The following is a 22,641-nucleotide window of genomic DNA, read 5'->3' as shown; positions in this document are numbered from 1 at the left end:
AAGACTATTTCATTCTGTAATACTTGTTGTTTTTGCGTGAGAAAACCCCTCATAACTGATCATGGCGTGTTTACGTGGTGCCCAGTGTGCGTTCACCTGCATGCGCGTTCACATGTGTCTAACCTGCTGTCTGTGAAAACAATCAGAGGAGAGAGAGCAGGAGGAGCGGGGTAGCCTGGGTGACAGAGAGAGGAGCTGATAGGTTGATAGGTAGCTTAAACCTGTGGCTCTTCTCTGTATTCCCACAAAAATCTTCACAAGAAATTAAACTAAAATGCAGCCAGCCTACCTTTGAATTGCTGAAAATCTCCATCAGCTGCTCAGACCCGTCCACCTAGAAAGCTGGAATGGCTTAAAAATAATCAATAATTAAATTTAATTTGGCTCTAGGTTTTAGGTACAGGGGACTCATCTAGGACTCGTACATGGGTAATGGGGACTCAACACGGACTCAGGTAAAGAGGACTTGACTCTGACTTGAGGTTTGGAGACTCGACTACAGCACTGGTTGGAAGCATATAGCATTGTCCAAAATGTCTTGGTTAGCTGAAGCACTAAGATTGCCCTTCACTGGGGATAAGGAGCCCTTTAAAACAGTCCCATATTATTATCCCTCATCCACCAAAATTCACTCAGACAGGTAACATTCTCTCAGCATCCACCAAACTGAGACTCACGCATCTGAAACCTGATTCATCACTCCATAGAACAGGTTTCCACTGCTCCACAGTTCTGTGTCGGTGTGCTTAGCACCACTCCATCCAACACTTCACAATGGACATGGTCATGAGGACCTCCCGCTGCACATTTTTTTGTGCTTACATTAATGCCAGTGGAAGTTCAGAACTCTTCAGCTATGGAATCAGCAGAGTACCATGTGCATTAGCAGTTGTTGACCTCATGCTGTGATTGTATGTTTTCTTCAGCTTTGTCGCTGTTGCTCCTTAACATTTCCACATTCTAACATCACTTACTTTTCTTGCTGAATATCCAGCAGGGATAAAAGTTTCACAAACAGGCTTATTGCAAAGGTAGCATCCATCACAGTACCACACTTGAAGTCACTGAGCTCTTCAGGAAGACCAATTTTGTATCACAAATATTTGCAAATTGAGACTACATGTCTAGGTGCTTGACTTTATACACCTGTGGAAACAGGTCTGACTGAAACATCTGAATTCTGTAATTAACAGGTGTGGCCAAATACTTTTGTTCATATAGTGTACATTGATGTGGCCTTTGGTTAGACAGTTAATCCCAGTTTGCCCTCACTGCTGCGTCAGTCAGTGGCTTTTAAATATGAATGAATATGAAAGGGATTAGTTAATATTGATGGAGAAGCAGCCTCCACCATTAAGTCTGGTTTATAATTCTGCATCAAATCTAGGCCTGTGCCATTGTGAGCACAACATACTTGTGTGTTGGCGTGTCTATGTTGCTCTGCAACATTTCACCCAAAATGCTACTAAACAGTGAGATTTTTATGCCAGCTCCCAGCTCCCAGCCCCCACCTACACATTTCAGCTTGTTTGTGTACAGGAACCCATGGATATTGAAACTGAGTGTGTTATGTTAGAGATGGAGCTGATAAATACTGAGTAGTAGCTGATTAAACTGCAGTTATTACAAAGAATTAAAGAGAGGAGACATCAGTAGAGATGTAAAGTACAGATACTGAACTAGCTGAGGCAAAGAATGGGGGTATTTTTAGCAACTCTTTTGGCCACTGAGCCAGACATGGATGAGGAAATGCACATCCGATTTTTTACAAATGCCAGCAAGTCAGTCTTACTTGTTGTAGCCATTTATCTTACATAAGCGTGCATACTATGCCTGCAGACATTACATAGAGACTGGCAGTCACCTGATGCTACCCAGTGGACCAATCACAGGGCTTGTAGTCTGTGTTGTTTCGATGTATAACTACATTTTTAAGGAGGTGCATGCCAGCTATGGGTGTAGACCTCCATAAAGGGTTCAAGGCTACACATGAACATACAGAGTACACCAATGGTTCTCAATTGGTGGATCACGACCCAAAAGTGCATCAAGAAGCTATTCTCAGTGGGTTGCAGATATGTGCCTGGACAATTGTTGCAAAAATTCTGATGTGCTTTTTTTTTTTTTTTTGAAGAAATATCTACATCTATGTGTTCTGCCACATCTTTTTGTTACATCACAAGTCCAAACTGCCTCATTTTTCATTTAAAACATTTTGGTTTGATTAAAAAATTAAGGAGTATTGGGTTGAAATTTGTCACTCATGAGGCAGTGGTGGGTCCTGATGCTAAACCAGTGGAGAACCATTGGTGTTCACCATGGTGTAGATTCAACACAATATGAACATGAATATAAATATAAATCAGACTTTAGGGGGTGAATGAATGGATCTGGATGGGTGAGGGTGACCTGTGATGTAAAAAAAAAAAACTTTCCTTAGAGCAGGGATGTCAAACCCAAGGCCCAGGGGCCAAATACAGTCCATGGTACAGTTATACCAATATGAGGTCTGCAGATTTCCTCTAGCATAAACTGTAAACTTAACCATGATTATTTAAAATATCCTTGTTATGACATGCAAATGGAAAAAGCAAAGAGTTAAAAAATAATTAGATAAAAAGTCAAGATTGTGGAAAAATAAATTAATTCTGTTTTCATTTCATATTTTCAGTTCTGCATCTCACAACTGCAATTAAACCTTAAGATTTTGACTTTTAGATCCACAATTTTAAATCTCATCTCATATTCCTCAAAAACTAATTATTTCAATTTTTCTCTACCATTTTAAGCTCAAGATTTTGACTATGATCTTGTATTTCAACCATTTAAACTCCTGATTTCGAATTGTCATATTTCGACCTTTAAAACTCATGATTTCAAATTTTAGCACATATTTTGGCCCCATGGTTTCGACTTTCTAGCTCATATATTTGCCTTTTAAAAATACTATTTTGACCTTTTTTAAAAAAAAATCAAACTCATTAATCATCAGGGCTACATTTTTTCCCCCATAATTAATTATTGGTGAATATCATAGTTTATGGTTACATTTGACCATGTTAGGCTCTCGGGTTAGACCTTATTTCAGAATCCAGCCCTTGCTGTAGTTAGAGCATCTTAATTGATGAAACATCAGTTTTTAAAACAACCTTAGAGAGTGAACTTGAGACCATCTATGGTAGGGTTGTGTTGACCTTTTGGGACAGTGAGTAACCTGTCCAGTTACCAACTGGTCCCTGACTAAGGGTCAGTGGGCATTTCTTAAATGACAGGAAATGCCAATTGGATTGCAGGGTACAGCCGATTGACGGCAGATGTGCTTAACAAGGAGTGGGCTGTTAAGGGACCTGGAAATGAAAAGTGGGAGAAAAATGGATGACCCCCAGCTCACTCACACCCACACATGCACACACACACACACACACACACATACAGTTAGACAACAAGTAAAAACGAGATAGGGAAGGATTCCTGAGAGAAGAATTTAGTGATGCTAAAACTTAAAAAAAAAAAAAAAGAAACTGTCTTCTTTATTCCTCTTCTTGCCTGCAGCTGTGCGTAGTTACAGTGTGACCTCAATAAAATCCCCTCCTCTGCCTCTTGCCCTAATAAAAGGGGTAAATAACTACCCCTCCCTCACTGTTTATTACCCCCTGGGGCAGTAAAAGGCAGCTGTCTGGCCCCCTTCAAAACGCCCGACTAGCATCGGACCCCCGTAAAAAACACACACACATACACACACACACATACCAAACTAAAAACGCACATTCTGGGAACTCTTCACACATACCATCAAACACTCACACTGTACACGCAGCTCATAAAACACTGTCGTGGCTCAGCCAAAAGGTGAATGAACAAACTTCATGGTGCACAGAAAAACCTGTGAGAATCGTTTAAGGTAGCACCAGAAGACGGTCTGAAAAAACAAGAACTAAGTGAGAACACTGTCTCTGCTGCTTGTGTCCTGACTGCATCGCTGTCCATGCATGCTGCTGGCTTTGCAGAAAGCGTAACAAGGAACAGAAGGCAGATTGGCAACATGGTAACAAACATACCTTTCTCCTACACTGTCAGTAAGTCAGGAAACAAACAGGAGGAAAAAATGACATACATATGCATACCAGGGGAATAAGAAACACCTGCAATACAGAAGGAATTCACAACAAATATCTACTGCACATCATCTATCACATATAAGTCACAATTTGATTTTTGAAACCTCAACCACAGGCGATCTGCACAGAACCCAGTCACGGTGCTGGTGACGGTTGTGTGAGAGCGGGTTAGTTTAGGTGCCCAGCGGCCATGGCTGAGTCAGGTTGCAGTCTGACAGATGACTTATGTGCAGAGAGGGGTGCAGTGTGTGTACTTGTCTGCATACTTCATACTTCAGAGTATGTCACAAAAGTCAAGACAGGTGATTTGTGATCTGGTTGAAGCAATTATTCTAGTTGAAGCAATTATTGACATGAAGGTCAAGTGTATTCTAGGTTGGATAGTAAAGAAATGGGAGGGCCTGCAGAAAAATACCCTGTGGGGGGGTCCCCCATATCATGGGTTGTCTGTAGTTGCACACATTCATAGAAAAACAAGCATGTGACAGTGTGATGACAGTTGAGTGTCATTAAACACCCTCACATACTGTACTGACACCCTCCAGGATATTGATTTACACCCACGCACACCTGCAAGAATGCACGAAGTGATACACACATCTAACAGTCACACACGGCCCAGTAAAGTGCACCAATCTTCTGTGGCAATTAGACCACCCAGGAACCTTTGAGGCCTCTTGTAAAACATTGGTCAAGAATAGTACCCATGAGGGCAAACCACACACTCACATACAGCAGCTCTCACAGACTTTAGTTTGAATGTTTACTGGAAAGAAAATATAAAAAAAAGTCATGGAAACCTCATGGCCTTCCTGAAGACACAATTTTGTACATACAGTAATTAGGTTTTAAATATTGACCTTAATTATCTTGCATTTCTCCTATTTTCTCTGTCAGGAAGCAGCATCAATAAGCCAAAGGAAAGACACAAGGATGTGGGGAAGATATTTAGTAAAGGTCATGGGAAGACAGTTGGAAATCACCAGAATATGGTTGGCAACTCAGCCCTTTGAGCCAAAAAGGCCACTCAAACCAACAACCGTAAAACTCCTCTCTTAAAGGTCTGTGCAGAGTCCATTATGGAAATAAAAATCAAAGAGGAGTGAAATGGAGAAACTGAGTCAGAGATGAAAAGAGTGGTTAGGTAAGGGCAAAAGCCTCATTTAGACTTAAGTGTCTAAATCTGAAAAAGATGATTCATTCATTTATATAAAAAAAGGGGGCCAAGAGTTTAATTATGTAATTTGCTGACTGCTAAGTTCAGCAGGGAGAGTCCCTGAACTGATATTGACGCTGTATCTGATCATCTGTTCTGCATGATCATCATCAACCAAGACAATGATCTTACAGTAAACCAGAGTTCGACTGAATGAAGTCTTTGTAGGCACCAAAGATTTGATGATAAATCTAATTACAGACTCTGACAGTGACCTCTGGATAGACTGAGGTAGATGATGAAAAGATGGAAGATACTGTGAGAAGACTGAATAGGAGAAAAGGCATGCGTGGGAGAGGCTAATGCATTTCTACTTAGCTGAAGTATGAGTACACAAAAACACTAGAAACCAAAGACCATGAACTTCTACATTAGGTTGAGTCATTTTCTGTCCAGCCTATTTGTAAACACATTGGGTCAGAATCTCAGTTGTACATGCGTATTAAGCAAGTTAGTACAATGCATGCTAGGCCTGTGCTCAAAAAATTGATACACAATATACTGTCTTGCAAACCTTGCCAATGCACGCATCAATGCAGGTTTTATAGAATTAATACAGCCGTAGATGTTGTGACAATAGTTTTACAATATCCCCCATGGAGCAGTTAATTTAAAAAAAAAACCCGCAGATGGCAGCAGTCGTAATACTGCATTATGCAGCGTACACCCCAAAACCAGTTGGTATTCAGACAGGTAACATGGATCAAGGTGTTTATCTATAGCCAGAAGCTAAAAGCAAAGATGCACAGAAAAAAACAGAATTTGGAAAAAAATAAAATGAAATTTGGCAAAAAATAAAACAGACTGTATAGGGCCCTACAATCTTGATTGACGTATGACATTAGGCTTATTAGCAGTTAGCTAAAACAGCTAGGCTCACGGGGCTACTATGCATTGGGGGATTCACAATATTGGATTTTTTGGCCAATATCCCACATGCCAATATTTACAGATTAATTTCAGCCGATATTCAAACACATATTTCAGAAAAACTTCAGTCCTTTGAACACTTTCTAATGTATAAGGATGATCAAAGAAAAACACTAAAACACACTTTGAAATCTAAAGATTGAGAAAGAACAAAGACAAAGACCTAAACTGCCATAGGTGTGCTGGACTAGCCTTAAACATTACAAACATATTAATGCAAATGGCAAAAATTTACAGTGCATATATGCTGATATTCACAGCCAAAATGTTGCTTTTAAATATCCACAGAAACGTTGATATCTTCAGATACCGATATCAGACTGATATCATGCATCCCTAATATGCATGTTGTTGCAACCAGCACTGAATGATGCTGAACTCAGAGTTTCCATCAACTTCTGATTAGGATATCACAAGCAGCACTTGATGCTTTATTCATAGAGACATGAGCCGATCAATGGCGCTGATAACAACGGTTTCAGGCAGCTGCTTAAGGAGTGTGACTTAGGCTGCTAATCCTCACTTACTATGTTCATTACAGAAAATGTGGTATCGTTTTATGCTGATGTAAAGCAAAAAATTCACTATTATAAATTTAAGTGGAGTTATAGTAAAGTAAAACCAGAACATTATATGGAAAATATGAAAAACAAAAGCGAGAGAGACAACAGAGAGGGTAATTTTAATTTGAAAAGTTACATATTACTGTATTGTATTTATTAATAGCTAAGTGATTATAAATATTACTTGGATCTCTGAAGATCTGAATTTAAGAACTGCTGTAATGAACTCATGTTTATTATGTCATGTTTATTACCCCAAATCAACGTATACTGCAATTCATCCTGGCCTCTCATTGCAATATTATGAGTGTGGAAAATACCCAGCCCTAATGCATGCCATCAGTGAGTTAACACATAAATAATAAAACCTTTTCCAAGGAAAGAGTCAAATTAAATTAAATTACAGGGGGCAAATAAAGGCCACAAGTAAGATTTGGCAAACATTTCTGGCAAGTCTGGCTGCTAAAAGACAGAGTGAACCTCTAGGTTTGCTCTGGAAAGGGTCAAGGATAGATCTGAGATGGGTAAGACCAAAGCCCCCAAATTATTTTATAACAACAAAAGTTAGGATGAGGGGTTAGTAGAAAAGTGGTCCTTGGTATTGTGGGGAAATGGGTTATGCAGTGTTGAATCAGAACAATACATGGCACAACTCCAGTGAGATGCTAAAGACATCTGTGAACATCGGGACATCACAAACAACCGATCGGGAAAGTGTTTCAGCAATCTGGCCTGACTATTTTTTTCCTCTCCCAGAGTTTTTTGGAGTCCCTCGCCAGAATGGAAACTGTCATCTGCTGTGGGGGAACAGACTACTGCTAGCGAGGGCAGCAGCACCAAAATTACCATCGTCTGTGCCATCTTCTCTCAGGGTAATGAGACAACATGCTGGTCTGGTTCACAGTCTGGATTCCGGTTCATCCCATAAGTGCTGAATGGGGTTGAGGTCAGGGCTTGGTGAATGCCAGTCAAGTTTTTCCACACAAAACTCAGGAAACTATTTTGCATGGACCTCTCTTTGTGTCTGGAGACACTGCCACACCAGAAAACTTGACCTACAGTTAAAAATACAATTTTCCCCTATCATTTATTCAATGACAGCTTTTATCTGTAATTTGCCTTATTAAGGCAACAGCAGAAAAAAATCATCTTACACTGGTAAAATGTGGCAAATGAAGCATCTGGCTTTCTTCATAATCTAGCATTGCATGTTTACCTGGCAAGATCTCTCAAAAATGTTACCTGCTTTTTCTGGCAGTATTAAACATTTTGCATGGACTTTATTTAGCCTTGTTGCACCCTCCTCTGTCATAACTGCCAGCCCTTAACGGCCATGGGCCCCACTGCCTTAACATAACTTTGTGAGTTTATGTGCAGATGTGAATAAGGTGATTTTGGAACAGGGTGGGCTATTACTGTTGAGTGTAGTGGGCAGGACTGATACGTAATCCTCTTCACATAATGCTACTGTTACCACTGTCCACTGTTTGTACTGTAACCTCTGTTAATTTCTGTGTGAAAACCAATACAAAGATTTTGGATTAAAAGTAACCCTTTGTCTAAAACAGAGCAAAATAAAGGCGACAGGCTCGTCCACATAATTTAGTCTTCCAATATTGTATGCTATAAGGTGTTACAGTGTGATTAACTGTAACTACATGACTCATCTCTCTTACTTAAAGGATCAGGATGCTGTCAATACACACTCACTCACACACATGCAAGCATATACACATTTTTCCCATGACATCAAATAAATACACCCTGTTGAGCAACTTTGCTTAAGTTAAGGCTAAACAGATTCTTTGCATAGAAAATCAAAGAGGCTAATCTTCTTGGTTGAAAAATCTCAAAAGGGACAATAATTACAGACATTTAGTTTCTGGTTTAAAGGACCTGCTTTTGATTACTGCAAACATAAGGTTCAGCTTATCACCCCCTCTTTTTTTCTTCCTTCCCTTCCTCCCTCTCTGCATCTCTTTCCTCTTTTCGACCAGCTCCAGACAGCCAGGCCAAAGCATACCGCAGACCAGCATGTCATCGCTGGACACAGTGTTAGTGCTGGCTGAGGTGTGCTGTGGTGTGGTTTGATTGGTTGCAGAGGACTTTAGGAAACAGGGGTGGAGGAAGCACACCTTGTTAAAAAAAAAAAAAAAAAGACGTACTTGCTGCTGTACACGCATGCAAACTCCTGCAAACACTCAAACGTGTGTGAGCATGAAAAGAAAACCAAGCAAACTTCCCACTGATTGTATTGCGAATTGAAGAATTATATTTTTTGAGAAAGCAAAGGTATGCACTCTTCATGGGAACAGACTAAGGAGAACAGCATACTGACAGAAAATCATCATGATAACCCCGGGTGTTACATTTTGGCACAGCTCTTGCCAAACCAAACAGCAGTGACGTTGCTGAAGCACCTGATGACAGACAGAAAACAGGCTTGTCTACTAACACTACACTGCCACTACCGTCTACCTTACCCCACAAATCACATCTACTGTACTGCACTGATGATATGTAACACACTGGTGCTATGGTCTCCTACTGCCCTCCATCTATCCATCCACACAGCCCAGCTCTATGTCTGACACTGATAAACTGATCATTCAGCAGGCAAAATATCTCAAGGACATGCCAACTAATGTAGCCCGCCCAGCAGGCATTCCTTTGCTCCTCATTCTAAAATGTTTAGCTTTCCATTTGGTATCTGTTAAACCCACAACCACTAACTCAGATAAAGCTTTGACTTATCTGTATATTTACTGCCTTTCTCAGTTTTAGACTACTCTCTTGTCTTTACGTAGTGTGCATAAATGAGTAGGACTAGCAGACAAAAATGCATCAGATACTGAAATCTACAACACTGAAGGCTACTTAATCTGCCCCTTTAGATACTTTAAAAATGGAATATTTAATATACATGCTGCTTTGCAGCAGTGTTTTGTGAATGTGGCCAAAGAAAGCTACTCTGCATCAATTCAAGTTGTGTTGCTATAACAGCGTGACTTTGCAAAGTTCGATTTAGTGCCTGACATTAATGGGCTCTTGCATAGCTCCAGCTGGTGTGAAACAGACTGTATGTGTGTGTATGTGTGTGTTATTTGGCTCTCGCTCTAGCTTCATCTTTGTGCAGGAATCTGTGGTTGTGTACAGAGCAGTTTAGCTGTATGCATCTGACTGTACCTCCAGCTGCCAGACAACATGACTGTGCTTCCAGTGGAGTTACGGTTACAGCTACCTGCCAAAACAAAGGTCAATGTGGGTCATGTTCAATATAAAAGTGAATGTATTTATGAATGTGTGGATTTTTCCAGATCATTGTCTGTAATTTCAAGACTATATACCATCAAAGGGAAAGACAGAAGGTGGAAAAAGGGACAAAGAAATGGAGGGTAATAGCAGCAAGGACATTGATGGAGCCTAAAGTCATTTAGGCAGTAACTGTGGGAGCACTAATGGAGAGACTGGGGTCAATTATCTAATAACCATTACCTTTTTGCCCTGATGGATTTAAATCAAAAGCTAATGAAGTCCTTCTCATTCCGTGATTTGTTGGCCACTTATCAGTTTACTTTCCGACCAAATGAACGCTGTCTGTCCTGAGCGCTGGCAGACACCCACCACCACATGATTTGTCACAAACTGATTTGCAAGAGACAAAAAAGACATTCAGAAACATAACCACAAATATGTTGAGAGGAACTGTATTTACAATGAATCTGTCATCAGCTGACCATCACAAGCAATAGCACAGTAAAGGAGTAAGCAGTAAAAGAAAGACAAGGATAAGCTTTGATAACAGCTTAAAAAAAAAGATTTTTAACAGCAGCTTTAGGATTAAGGTTCACCATGAGGCAGTTCAGACAAGCTGGGGCAATACATAAGCTGAGGCAGGGCGGCACCAAGTGGTGGCATGTGAAATTGTTAAAGCAGAAGCAGACAAAGAAAACAAAAATGAATCATAGTGTATTGATAGTAACATTGTGTGTGTTTTAGTAGAAAAGTCATAAATTTAACAGTGATTATGACAGAAACAGTGGCTACTTTTGGTTTCTCGACCTTTTGAGAGGATGCCGGTGTTCTAGCTTATATGTAAATAAATTGTAAACCTCTGCAAAAAGCCTTTCAATGATGACTATTTGATCAAATTAATTTCCCCATTATCTGATAAAGGCTACATTTGTTGCAATGTGATTGGCTGATTAGCTATTTGTGTTAACAAGCAATCAAACAGGTGTACCTAATAAAGTGGCTGGCAAGTGTATAAGCTAAATGGGTCAGCATTTATCTTTAACATTGAAAACATACAGAGATACAAACAGGGCTTAACATTTACACCCACTAACTAGCCAAATGCAGGTGGATTTCAGTCGTGGCACAATGCAGTGACTCCCACTAGCCACTTTGACCATCTAAATTTAATGGTGACACATCCTGTGCTTTATTCCAACTGGGCTAAGCTGTTAGCACAAGTTTGTGAGCACTGTTACAGTGGTAGATACTTATTGAAATGAGGCTGTTTTGCACATTAAGGCAGCAATTCCCCCCCCCCAGAATATTTGCAGAATGCTAGAATTGTGCCCACTTTATACAACATCAAAAACTTTGTTGGTCAATTAGTTTTTGCCAGGGTGGATGAGATGAAATAGTTTAAAGTTGGAAGTACAGAGTTCATGTACATTTAAAAGAATTGCAGAGCTAGTTCAGAACAATTCTAGTATGCCATATTCAACCTTTATCTTATATGATATCATTTCCAACATATTGTGGCTTGGGAAAATTCAGAGTGGCTTGCAACTTTAGAAAATTACAAGCCACAATGGCTGGTGAGCAGAAGTTAATGATTAGCCCTGGGCACAGCATATAAAACCTGTCTAGTTTTCAAGGGTTTAAAGTAACTAATTACATTCACTTTAATTACTGTAATTGAGTAACTTTGTGCAGTCATAAATTTTAAAGTGTTTTTTTAATCAGTAATTTTACTTAAGTATACTTTTGGGAAAGTATTATACTTCACTACATTTTTAAAAACTCAGTAAAAAGCCAAGATTAGAAGGTGCAAGCTTTCTGCCACCAACATGATGAACATGGTCAAAAGTGGTAGTTAGGCTTTGACAATGTATGACAGTCAGTAGCACATTTCACATTTCCTCCCAAAACAGCTGCTGCATTTCACTTTAAGTAAAGTCACACCTTACCATAAACAACCTGGTTGAAGGTTCATATTCTCTTATTGTTGCTCATTAAGGAAGGACCATGTTTTACTGTCCAAGCTCCCTGGGTATCAAAAGTTACACAGTACCGAGTACATTGAATAACCTTTTAAGTATCCACTTTTTACTTTTACTTAAGTAGAGCTATAGGCCAGTAAGTTTAATTTTACTTAAATAAATGTTAACCAAGTTAATTGGACTTTTACTTGAGTATGATACCCTTGTACTTCTTCAATCTCTGCTAGTTTTACTACCATCAGGCTTGCTATAGTATTTCTTGGTCAGTGGGGGTCCAAAAGGAGTGTCACTGACTGCTAACATTAGCTTAACTGGCTGTCAAACGAGAAACTACGTACTTACCATTAAAACATGTCAACCAGTGAGCTTGAAGTCTTCCCCCAGGACACTTGCAGAATGTAAGTTCATTTTTTTCCTGATGTTAACCCCTTCTTTCCTCGGACATTTCTTGAAAAATGTTAGTAATGTTCTACTTAATTCACCTGTCGTTCTGCTGCGTGATAGCAGGAACACGCCGTTCGCCAGCGGTTAGTGGCTGTCTACCGTGGGAATCCAAACTTCTGTCAGTTAAATGTTCTTTAAAGTGTATAAATGCCAGCTTAGAAGATTATAATGCGACTGTGCTCTTTGTGGCTTTTCAGGCGGACGAGCATGGAAAGCAGGTGGCTCCCCGTTTGTTGAAAGGGGTTGTATTTGTTGATTGTAAGTTTTTAAAATCAAAAATGGCGCCAATGTTCGTCTTCCTTGCTAGCTGACCAAAGTGCTGTTTCTCCTGAGCAGCAGGCCTAATGCCACTAACGGAAGGACGCGGCGTTGCAAGGCAGGAAGTCAACCTGCAAACACGGGCTTATGTATTAATCATTCATTTAAAGGACCTTATGGTTAAGTAAATGTTAAGGATATATTTCTGCTTAGATGGTTGAGTAGCCCATTTCCAGTGAAACCTAATGTTAGCATATTTTTTGTGATTTCTTTGGTTAGCTACAAGGAAAAGACAACCCATAATCGGGATTTCTAAACTATACCACTCCACTACAGAGCCTACTTCAATGATTTTGCCCGATAAAAGATCAAAGCTAAGCTGATGTGATAAAGCAAGTTTATAAAAAAATACAGAGATATGATGCCTCCAAAGAAGTGTCACTTAAGCTCAAGATCATCAAGTTTATTTAACCGCTGAGGATTTCTATCCCTAAAACAGTCAGAGGGTAAAATGCACCTGTTATTCGAGTGCACCTTCATTGATAGCACTGTTCATCAGCAATTATTTAATCACAGACAATGAACAACCCATTAACCACAGAAAGAGACCTAGATATGTAATATCCAGAATTGTCTTAGGACTTATCACACTGTCCTGAAACATCAGATTCTTCCTCAGTCAAAGCATCGAGCAAATCTTTTGACATTTCACAATAATTAATGGCATTTTTGCCTATGATATCCATGTTAAAGGTTGATCTGTGACTTCTGATCAGGAGGTCAAGCAATTTAGAGAAAGTGTTTTCATGCCAACATCTGTCATCTATCTGCTAGAGTGAAATACAACAGAGGGATGATTGATGGTTTGGGGTAAATTTTACCTGCATGGGGGTTCTGGATATAAATGGCCATTCGTTGTCTTTGGATTTATGTAAGCATATTTTAGCATATTAAGACAAAGTTTTAGGAAAAGTCAGTGACCAACAGACAGAACCCTGTATCAATACAAATGTAGAAACTTTCAAGGTTTAAAGTGTTATTCCATTCATATAATAAACATACAAGGATTTTTTTTTTTTTGATCAGTGTGCCCTGTTGACAAAAAGACCAAGTGAATGGGCTGATTAGCATGCCAAAGTAGTACATGATTTTAAAAAAAACTGTCAATTAAGTCCCAATCAGAGCAAGATTAACATGAAGCATCAAAGCATAATGCTGTACAAACAACCAGAAAAGGTTTCATGTTGTGTGCACTTCAGCAACAGGGTAAGCAACATTTTCTTTTCATCTTCAACAGTTCCTGGATTTGTATCAAAGTATATGTAAACTCCAGCATCGTTAAGGTATTTTTTTTTTAACCTCAAAGTTTATTTATTGACTTCCCATTTAAAATTAATTTTGAAAAGTGAAATTTGCTAACTTAAAGTAAGGACTATGCAAGCCTTAAATTTTGTTTACTCTAATGCGTCTCAGCTCAGCTGCACTTCAGAGGGCACATAGAGCAGACAGCACTAAAACTGCATTTACTGCACACAGTAAATGAGGTGAGTTGTGTATCTCGGCCACTATGGAGAAGTAACTGCAAAGGCCTGAGGGTGGCGCCCAAGGGCTTTACAACACACTCAGGGCTAACTGTGGATAGAGGGGGCTGTGTATGAAGTGGAATTTATTGTTCATGTTTTGCCCACCAGTCTGTATAATCTAAACAGTGGAAGTTGACCCAGGACCCAACACTACCTCATTAATGTAAAATCACAACCCAAATTTCTGAGTCATTTCAACCATTTAAATTGATTAAAGGAAAATGTATGCAGTTTGTAATCGAAACGAAACCAAATATCCTGTCAACAAAACACAGCAGTGCAACTGTTGTCATTGAAATTAACCAAAAGGTTTTGTTTCTAAATGTCCTTTCAGTTTTGATGGAATCATTATTTCATTAATGGATGGTGACATTCAGTGTTAAAGTTTATTTATTTATTTATTTATTTTTAGGTAAACCCATCAAAAATAACCCTATGACCCCTTTTGTATCCTCCTGACCCACCAGATGAGCAACAGGAATCTAAATCATCAATGGGTAGCGTTAACTGTGAGGTATGGCCCACATGGAGCAGCTGGGGGCCATTAGATCACTAATATTTGGAGAATTTCTTCACATGAACAAGTGTGCACCTCCACCTGGTACAACATAGCCAACTCTTTTATGTTTTACACAATCAGAGTTGCTACCATCCTCACAGTTTATTTGAACAAATCTGCAGCACTTTGTCTAAGTCTTTTCTCAGTGACCTCTGGCACAGGTGCAGCTGAAACCTTACAGGATGTAGCAGAAGATGTATTAGATGTATTGGGTTTGAAAATTATTATTATTAGATTTATTTATTTTTAAAAACAGGAAAACCTTTTTGATAATCTTTGTAGAGATTTATGAGAGACTGCTGGCCCCAAGGATGCAAAATGAAAACAATAACAAAGAATGAAAATAGTTGATTATTGCGAAGGCAACCAAAAAAACCTATAGCAATATTCAGTTTTAATACCTGCATGTATTCTGATGGTTTATATTCCCGTTTTCATTTTAATTTCCTCTGTTATTGGCTCCACCTTACATTTCCTGTTGATTTCTTCTATAAATGCTTATCAGAAAGCTCATAATGAAACATGACCCCTCATGCCCAATAGATGGAGACATTTCCACCCAGGAAAAGACACCATCAGAATAGAAATGGTTCAATAATCACTCACATAACTGTAGTAAAAAAAGATGACTGCATACATGCAACCAAAATGATTTTAGCCAATTTTCATCATATATATTTTCACGATTGTCTATGAAGAGTAAAAAAAAACTATTGGGTTATGGTTTAAATCAGAGTTATTGACACAAAAGTCCACCTTTTACCTTTAGATTGTTTATATGTGTGAAATTTTCACAGAAATCTCTTTATCTTACATATCTTTATTAATTTGGTAAACCTGACTCAATCATACTCAGTAGTTGCATATAAACTGAGATTAAAAAAGCTATTATTTTGACTTGTCATTACAAGAAACAAATGTAAAAAATGGACTAATGGTTACCTCTCAGCAGTTCAAACCAAGGGCTCTGAAATAATATACAAAGGCATGAACCAACTTTAGGTGTGCCACGAGAATTTGCAACTAAACAAAAATACTGTAACACTATTTAAACTGGTTATTTGGAGTAGATGTGGATACGGCGGGCCTGGAGATTTTGGCCTGATCCTCGATGTGCCTTAGACAAAAAGTTGTCAGTAGCACCTGTATGACCTGTCAATAGACCAGCACAATTTCAGGAAATGCCTCACATATGATGAAAGATTACTTTTTCTTAACTTTATCAATAAGATGTTTTATTTATAGTATTATTGGTGTATTATTATTGATGGATGAATTGCAAGAACAGAAATTGATTAATCATGTATTAACATATGTTCATAGTGAATAACAAAAGAAACATACTAGATATTTTAATGGATTATAGCCTACACTTTAAGACCAAACAGATAAAAGTTGTTAAAAATGAGTCGTGTTAATTTAAAAATTCAAAATAGCTATTCTAGCTCTATGTTTTTGAGTTGATAGAATATAGTGTTGTTGGTGTTATACAGTACATTAGCACTCTCAGTATTTTTGTCATTGTACTCAAATTATTTGATAGACAGTTTTCCCAGAATGCCTTTACAGCGTTAGACACTTTTGCACCATGAGTGAAGTTATCCACTCAGTTAGTGAAGGCCTGCCTGTGGGGACCAAAATAGCAAGTATGTTTTACTGAGTTGTAGGCGAAAGTGTACCTCTCAGCTTCTGTTTCTTGTAGTCTGTCACGTTAGTTTATATTGGGATGCTTGATTGTTCAAAATTAGAATAATGTTAAAGATATAAGGGAAAAATTACAGTGTGAGAAACATTAAATTATGAACTCTGACTTGGATCAAAAAATTGACTTTCACGAATAAAAAACTTTTGCGCAATTAATTACAACAAATAATTGCAGTGCACTGATCCCAATTATTTTTTAATAAAGTCATTAATGGCACCTTTTAAGGAACTAATGGAGAGATTTACCGCTGCTCCTTTTAGCCATGTAATGCTATATAATGTAATGAAAGCTCTGCTTATAAACTAAAATCTCTTTAATCTTTTTCTTTGAAGTGGCAGTTCAAAGGAACAAATATATACGTTAAAGTTAGCAAACTGAAAGACTTGAGTGAGAAAATATTGTGTGTGTATAAGTGAGAGGGGAGAGAGAGAGAGAGAGAAATGTGGGTTTGAGGTTTGTGAAGCAGTCGCTCAGAGAGGGGTCTAGTGGATGGAGGAGGACGGATGGAAGGAGGGGAGCTCTGAGGATAAATGCGCTCTTTCATTTCAAAGTGAGAGAAACCCTTTGCTGGAGGCGCATATTTACATGAACAGAAGCTCGCTGGAAACTACCTTTTTCGTGTGTTTAGCAAAGAGGACCATGGATAACGAGCGAAGCAGTACGCCTCAAAGTCTTGGCTTGATGAGTGGAGGAGTTTGATCTTCAAAGACGCGCTCAGGAGTCAGCAGGATAAAACGCGGTGCCGGTTGACTGTTTGGGAAGGTGTTGCACATTAGTAATGGTTTAAGGACTCGGAACTACGGCCTCTTGTTTGATGGGACAGGTGCAGGAGTTTCTCGGCCAAACATGGGTCACTGAAGTGTCAATTGGGACTATTGTCACTGTCCTAAAGACCTTAAACGCACCGCAGTAAAAATTGAACTCTGGTGTCACCCAGATAACTTCTTTAAGTGTGAAATGTTTATTTTAGGTTAATCCTACATTAAAAACTCTAGACTGCCTTTTTGACGACCTGACCTGAGCCCGCACACGCACAGCGACATGCCACTGCAGCACAGACTGACCGGATTTTACGCGTCTATTAGGGAGAGAGAGAGCTGAGAAGGAGTTACTGTGTTTTTGTGTGTTTTTATTTGGTAGACGCCAATTTACTGCGTTTTCAAGGACTCAGGGGAGACTACTTTGTAAACAGAAGAAAAGCGAACGAGAAAAGACTCAGCCTTTAATAGGTTTCATAAATGGAGCTGTGTAAATACCTGTTGTGCCTGGAGTTCATCTTCCTTCTTAAAGGTAAGGACTACCTTATTGCTATTTTACAGCAGTGGTTCTGTTGGGATTCAAAAGGTGGGTGGGGGCACTTTTGTTGGGTCATGGATTTGTGTCTGGGGAAAAATCGGGCAAAAAGTCTAAAAATTATGCCCTAAGCTGCCCTATTTTATTTTACTCCATTTAGCTCTGATAAAAAAATCAGTTTTGGTTGTTTTCTCAAAATTGCGTCTAATTACTTTGTTAAGTTGGTAAAACAATGCTGTTTTCCGCATGATAATGTGTTAATTCTGTAAGATTGTGAGAAAACAAACAGGGATGCACAGATACCTGTATCTGTGCTGATATCAAGCCTACTTGTACTCATAAAACACTGCAGATCCTGAACTCTGTATCATTTTAAAGCTTGATGATATCCTCTCATTGAATAAGTATGTATGGTAGTCACCACTCAGAGTTTGGGCCACGTCTGCAGTTTGGTGATATTTTGAGTTTATTAATATTTCTAAGATGGAAAAAACATGATTTTGTTACCTGTTTGATGTGATTATCGAATGAGAAAGAATTGTCAAAAATTTCATTTCATTTCATTTTAAATCTTTACTTATTCTCGAAAGGACATTGAGGTTCCCCTCATTTCCAATGTTGTCAAGATTACAAGCACATCGGGACAAGCAAGAAAAAACAACAATCAAATACAGTCAGTCAAAACCAGCAGAAATCAATTAAAACAATCACAATTGGAAACAAAATGACTGGAAACCAAGGTCTTAAACTCTGCAAGAGAGGGTAGGACTTCAATCTTTAGAGTTTGTTGGAGTTTGTTCCATGAGCTTGGAGCATCGAAGGAAAATGCAGTTTTACCAAGTTCACTGCAAGCTTGAGGAACTTTAAGATTTAACCAATCAGTGAAGCGAGTCATGTAAGAGCTCGAACTCCCCTCCAACAAGTCTAAGATGCATGGTGGTAGTTTTCCAATGAAGGCTTTAAAAATATATAAAAACAATGTCTGTTGCACCTGTTTTCAAGGAAAGGCCAACTACCCATCTCATATAGGACACAATGATGAGTGCTGTATCCATCATCAGTTATAAATGTAAGCGCGGAGTGATAGTGTCCAAGGGCCCAAGCGTTGAAGCTGCTGCATGCCTATAAATTACATCTCCGTAATCAATAACTGAAAGGAGCACAGCTTCAACTATTCTCTTCCTACAAGACAATGGAATACTTGATTTATTTCTGTACAGAAAGCCAATTTTCTGCCTCAGCTTGGAGGTCAAAGAGTTCACATGGAACTTAAAAGAAAAGTCCTCATCAAGCCACATGCCAAGATATTTATACTCTGTGACTCTCTCAATTTGCGAGCCATTTACAGTATACTTGTGCAAATCATCATTATCACGCTTTCTGGCTCTGGAAAACAACATAAATTTTGTTTTACTAGCGTTAAGTACAAGTTTTTGATTTATTAAAAAGTCCTGTACAGAATTAAATGCGAGCTGCAAGTTTTTGACAGCTAATTGTACAGAGTCCGCCACACAGTACAAAATGGTATCATCTGCATATAGATGGGTACAACAACCATTCACAGAAAAAACAATTCCATTTACATACAGAGTGAAAAGCAAGGGGCCGAGAACTGACCTTTGTGGAACACCTCTGTTTATGAAAAGAAAAGCAGATTTGGCACACCCTAATTTAACACATTGACGTCTGTCAGACAAATAATCCTGAAACCAGGTACATGCGGTTTTATCCAGCCCAATAGAACATAAGTTTCTTAATAGAAGGTGATGATCAACTGTATTGAATGCTTTTGAGAGATCTATGAAAAGTGCTGCGCAGTGTTACCTCTTGTATAGTGCTGATATATCATTTGTTACCAGTGTGATTGCTGAGATTGTGCTATGGATTGCCCTGAAGCCTGACTGATATGGGTTGAGTAGTGAATGATATGAAAGAAAAGATTTCAGTTGGGTGTTTACCAAAGATTCAAGGACTTTTGCCAGACAGGGTAATTTGGAGATGGGACGGTAATTGTTTAAGTCATCTCTTGCACCACCTTTATGCAAGGGAACTGTTGCTGTTTTCCAGACTTTAGGAAATCTGCATGTTGAAATGGAGAAATTGAATATCTTTGTAATTTGATTTGTAATAACTGGGGCAGCCAGTTTTAGAAAGAAACAATCAATATTGTCCTCCCCAGTAGAGCTCCTAGAGCTTAGAGACTGTAGTGCACTCAGAACCTCAAAATGTGTAAAAGGTTGAAAGAAGAAATGAGAGGTGTGATTGTTAGCACTAACACAGTTAATATCACTAACAGTATAAATATTATTATCAACTGGAATCAGGTCAGGGTGTTCTATTTCAAATAATAATGCAGCATCTGCAAAGTGCTTGTTAAAAGCAAGGCAAATTTCATTTTCATTACACAGCACAGAATCACCAATGTTAATATTAGGTGGTGGTGATTTAGAAATCTTGTTTTTATCCAAGTTAACTGCTTTCCAAAATGCTGCCAGATTTATATAGTAGTTGAATTTTGCCTTTCTAACAGCTGTAGTGCATCTATAAGTTGTTTAAATTCTAGCCAGTGCTGTGGGTCTCCTGAGTGTCTAGCCTGAGACCAGGCCCTGTTCCTGTCATTTAACAGAGCTGACAGTTACTGAGAAAACCAGGGAACAATCCTGTCTTCAACTCTATGCCTTTTGACAGGGGCATGTTTATTTATGACTGATATAAAAGTATCTGTGAAGAGGCCCAGAGCCACTTGAACATCCGTGGTCTCTTCTGTGTATCTGTTAAAACTTTGTGTTAAGTCCTCCAGAAAATTTTGTTCATTAAAACTCTTGAAATTTCTCTTGAATACTGTATGTGATTTAATTTTTTTTCCAATTTTGCACTTCTCACACATGCTATGGGACAGTGATCACTATCACCCAGTTCAAATACTCCACTAGCCACAATTTTGTCTGCTCTGTTTGAAAATACATGATCAATTACTGTAGATCTTGAGTAGTCATTCAGATTTGGTCAAGTGGGTTCAGTTATAAGCTGGGTTAGGTGAAGGTTTGAACTTACTTCCTTTAAGTAGTCTGAGGTACTATTCAGCCAGTTCAAGTTAAAATCATCAACAACAAGCATTTCATGATAAATATATTTTGAAATAAGATTTGCTAAAGACTGCACAGAATCTGCAGCAGCAGAAGGAGGTCTGTACACACCAGTAACCACCAGATGAGAAGGTCCCAATTGGATCTTTAAGGCAATTTATTCAAAACATTTAGACTTTGTGACAGATTCTAAAACAGACACACAGATCAGATTTGACATGCACTGCTATTCCACCTCCTCTCCCAGCACGGTCCACTCAGTGTAACCTGCCAAGGCAACATCATAGTTTTTAATACTTTCCTTTAACCAGAATTCAGTCAAAACTAAAATGTCAGGGTCACACTGTGCAACTAAAACACTAACATGATCTAGTTTGTGAGCAAGGCTCCTAACATTTAACTGAATGATTCCCAGGTCATGTCTGCCTTTGAAGGTTTCTGGATTAAGTGGTGGGCTCAGAAAGGGTGCAGGTGCAGCAGTATGGGGCTGAATGGGAATTATGACCAAATTTGTTGTGGAGTGAGGGGGAGGGACTTTGAATATGTTCTTTGGCAACTTTAGTCTTTTCCTGATTAAAACTGGAATATTAATGTGATCAGAGTTGACAATGTGAGACAAATTAGGTTTGATAGGTACCAGACAGGCTTCTTGAGTCCCAACGTTATGAGCCAGCTTGTTTCACTGCAAAACTTTACAGGTACACTCCCGATCATTAACAGTCTTTCAAATTATTGAGGGGCAACAACTAAAATAAACACTGAACACTGAAATCGGATGGTAAAACAGGCTCAAAAACTGGATAAAATCAAGGTTTAAGAGAGCGTTGTCCTAGGTGATACAAGTTGACATTTGACGTCATCACAGAGCGACAATATGGAGCTGACTAAAAAAAAAAAAAACACCAAGGTTTCAAAAACTTGGGCAAAAAGCATTCGAGAGGCAACCCAAGTCCTGTAGGATTAAAGGGACAAACTTATCCTGTGCAACAACTAAAACTTCAGTCTTATGTTCATTGAGCTTTAAGTTGTCAGCCATCCAGAGCTTTAGAGAATGTACACACTCAAGCAGGCTGGACAGCTTTGAGGCTTCACTGGACTTAAATGTGAAAATGAGCTGTAGATCATCAGCATATAGATGTTATTTTATATTAAAACTCTATAATTTTTCCAAGGGGCAGCAGATAATGAGAGAAGAGCAAGGGCCCCAGGACAGTGCCCTGTGGCACCCCACAGGACAATGAAGAGGACTCAGAGGCGCAATCAATAATACTCACTGAAAAACTTCTGTTAGAAAGATACGATGAAAACCACTCTAATGCAGTTCCTGAAATACCGACCCAATCATGAAGCCTATTTAACAATTTAAAGTGGTCAACAGTGTCAAAAGCAGAGCTAATATCAAGGAGAACCAGCACAGAACAATCCCCTGTATCACAGGACATTAAGATGTCATTTGACACCCTCAAAGGAGCGGTCTCAGTAGAGTGTTTTTTTTCCCCCTAAAACCAGGATGAAATTTCTCATGTATATTGTCTGTCTCCAACCAAGATATCAATTGATTGTTGTTTTTTCCAGGAGTTTAGATAAGAAAGGAATTTGGATTACTGGCTTTCTTTAAAATGGGTTGGATAGTGGCATGTTTGAAATATGCC

At 38.8% G+C, this 22,641-nt stretch overlaps 1 protein-coding gene across 2 annotated transcripts in view; it reads left to right on the top strand.

Annotated features, from left to right (window-relative positions):
• The first annotated feature begins 7,673 nt into the window (after positions 1 to 7,673).
• Positions 7,674 to 22,641, top strand: part of itga10 (integrin, alpha 10) — a 64,018-nt gene continuing 49,050 nt past the window's right edge. Inside the window, exon 1 of one of the 2 annotated variants that reach the window (XM_041793210.1) lies at positions 7,674 to 7,773. Coding sequence is in view for 1 of the 2 variants with exons in the window: in XM_041793209.1 (XP_041649143.1) it covers positions 17,849 to 17,900 (52 nt within the window). In the remaining variant the exon portion in view is untranslated. Of the gene's footprint in view, positions 7,774 to 17,222; positions 17,901 to 22,641 lie in introns of those variants that run through there. The other variant, XM_041793209.1, reaches the window with a different exon arrangement.

Source organism: Cheilinus undulatus, linkage group 8 (genome assembly GCF_018320785.1).
Source record: "Cheilinus undulatus linkage group 8, ASM1832078v1, whole genome shotgun sequence".
NCBI classification, from domain to species: domain Eukaryota; kingdom Metazoa; phylum Chordata; class Actinopteri; order Labriformes; family Labridae; genus Cheilinus; species Cheilinus undulatus.
This window is presented reverse-complemented; position numbering and strand designations above follow the sequence as displayed.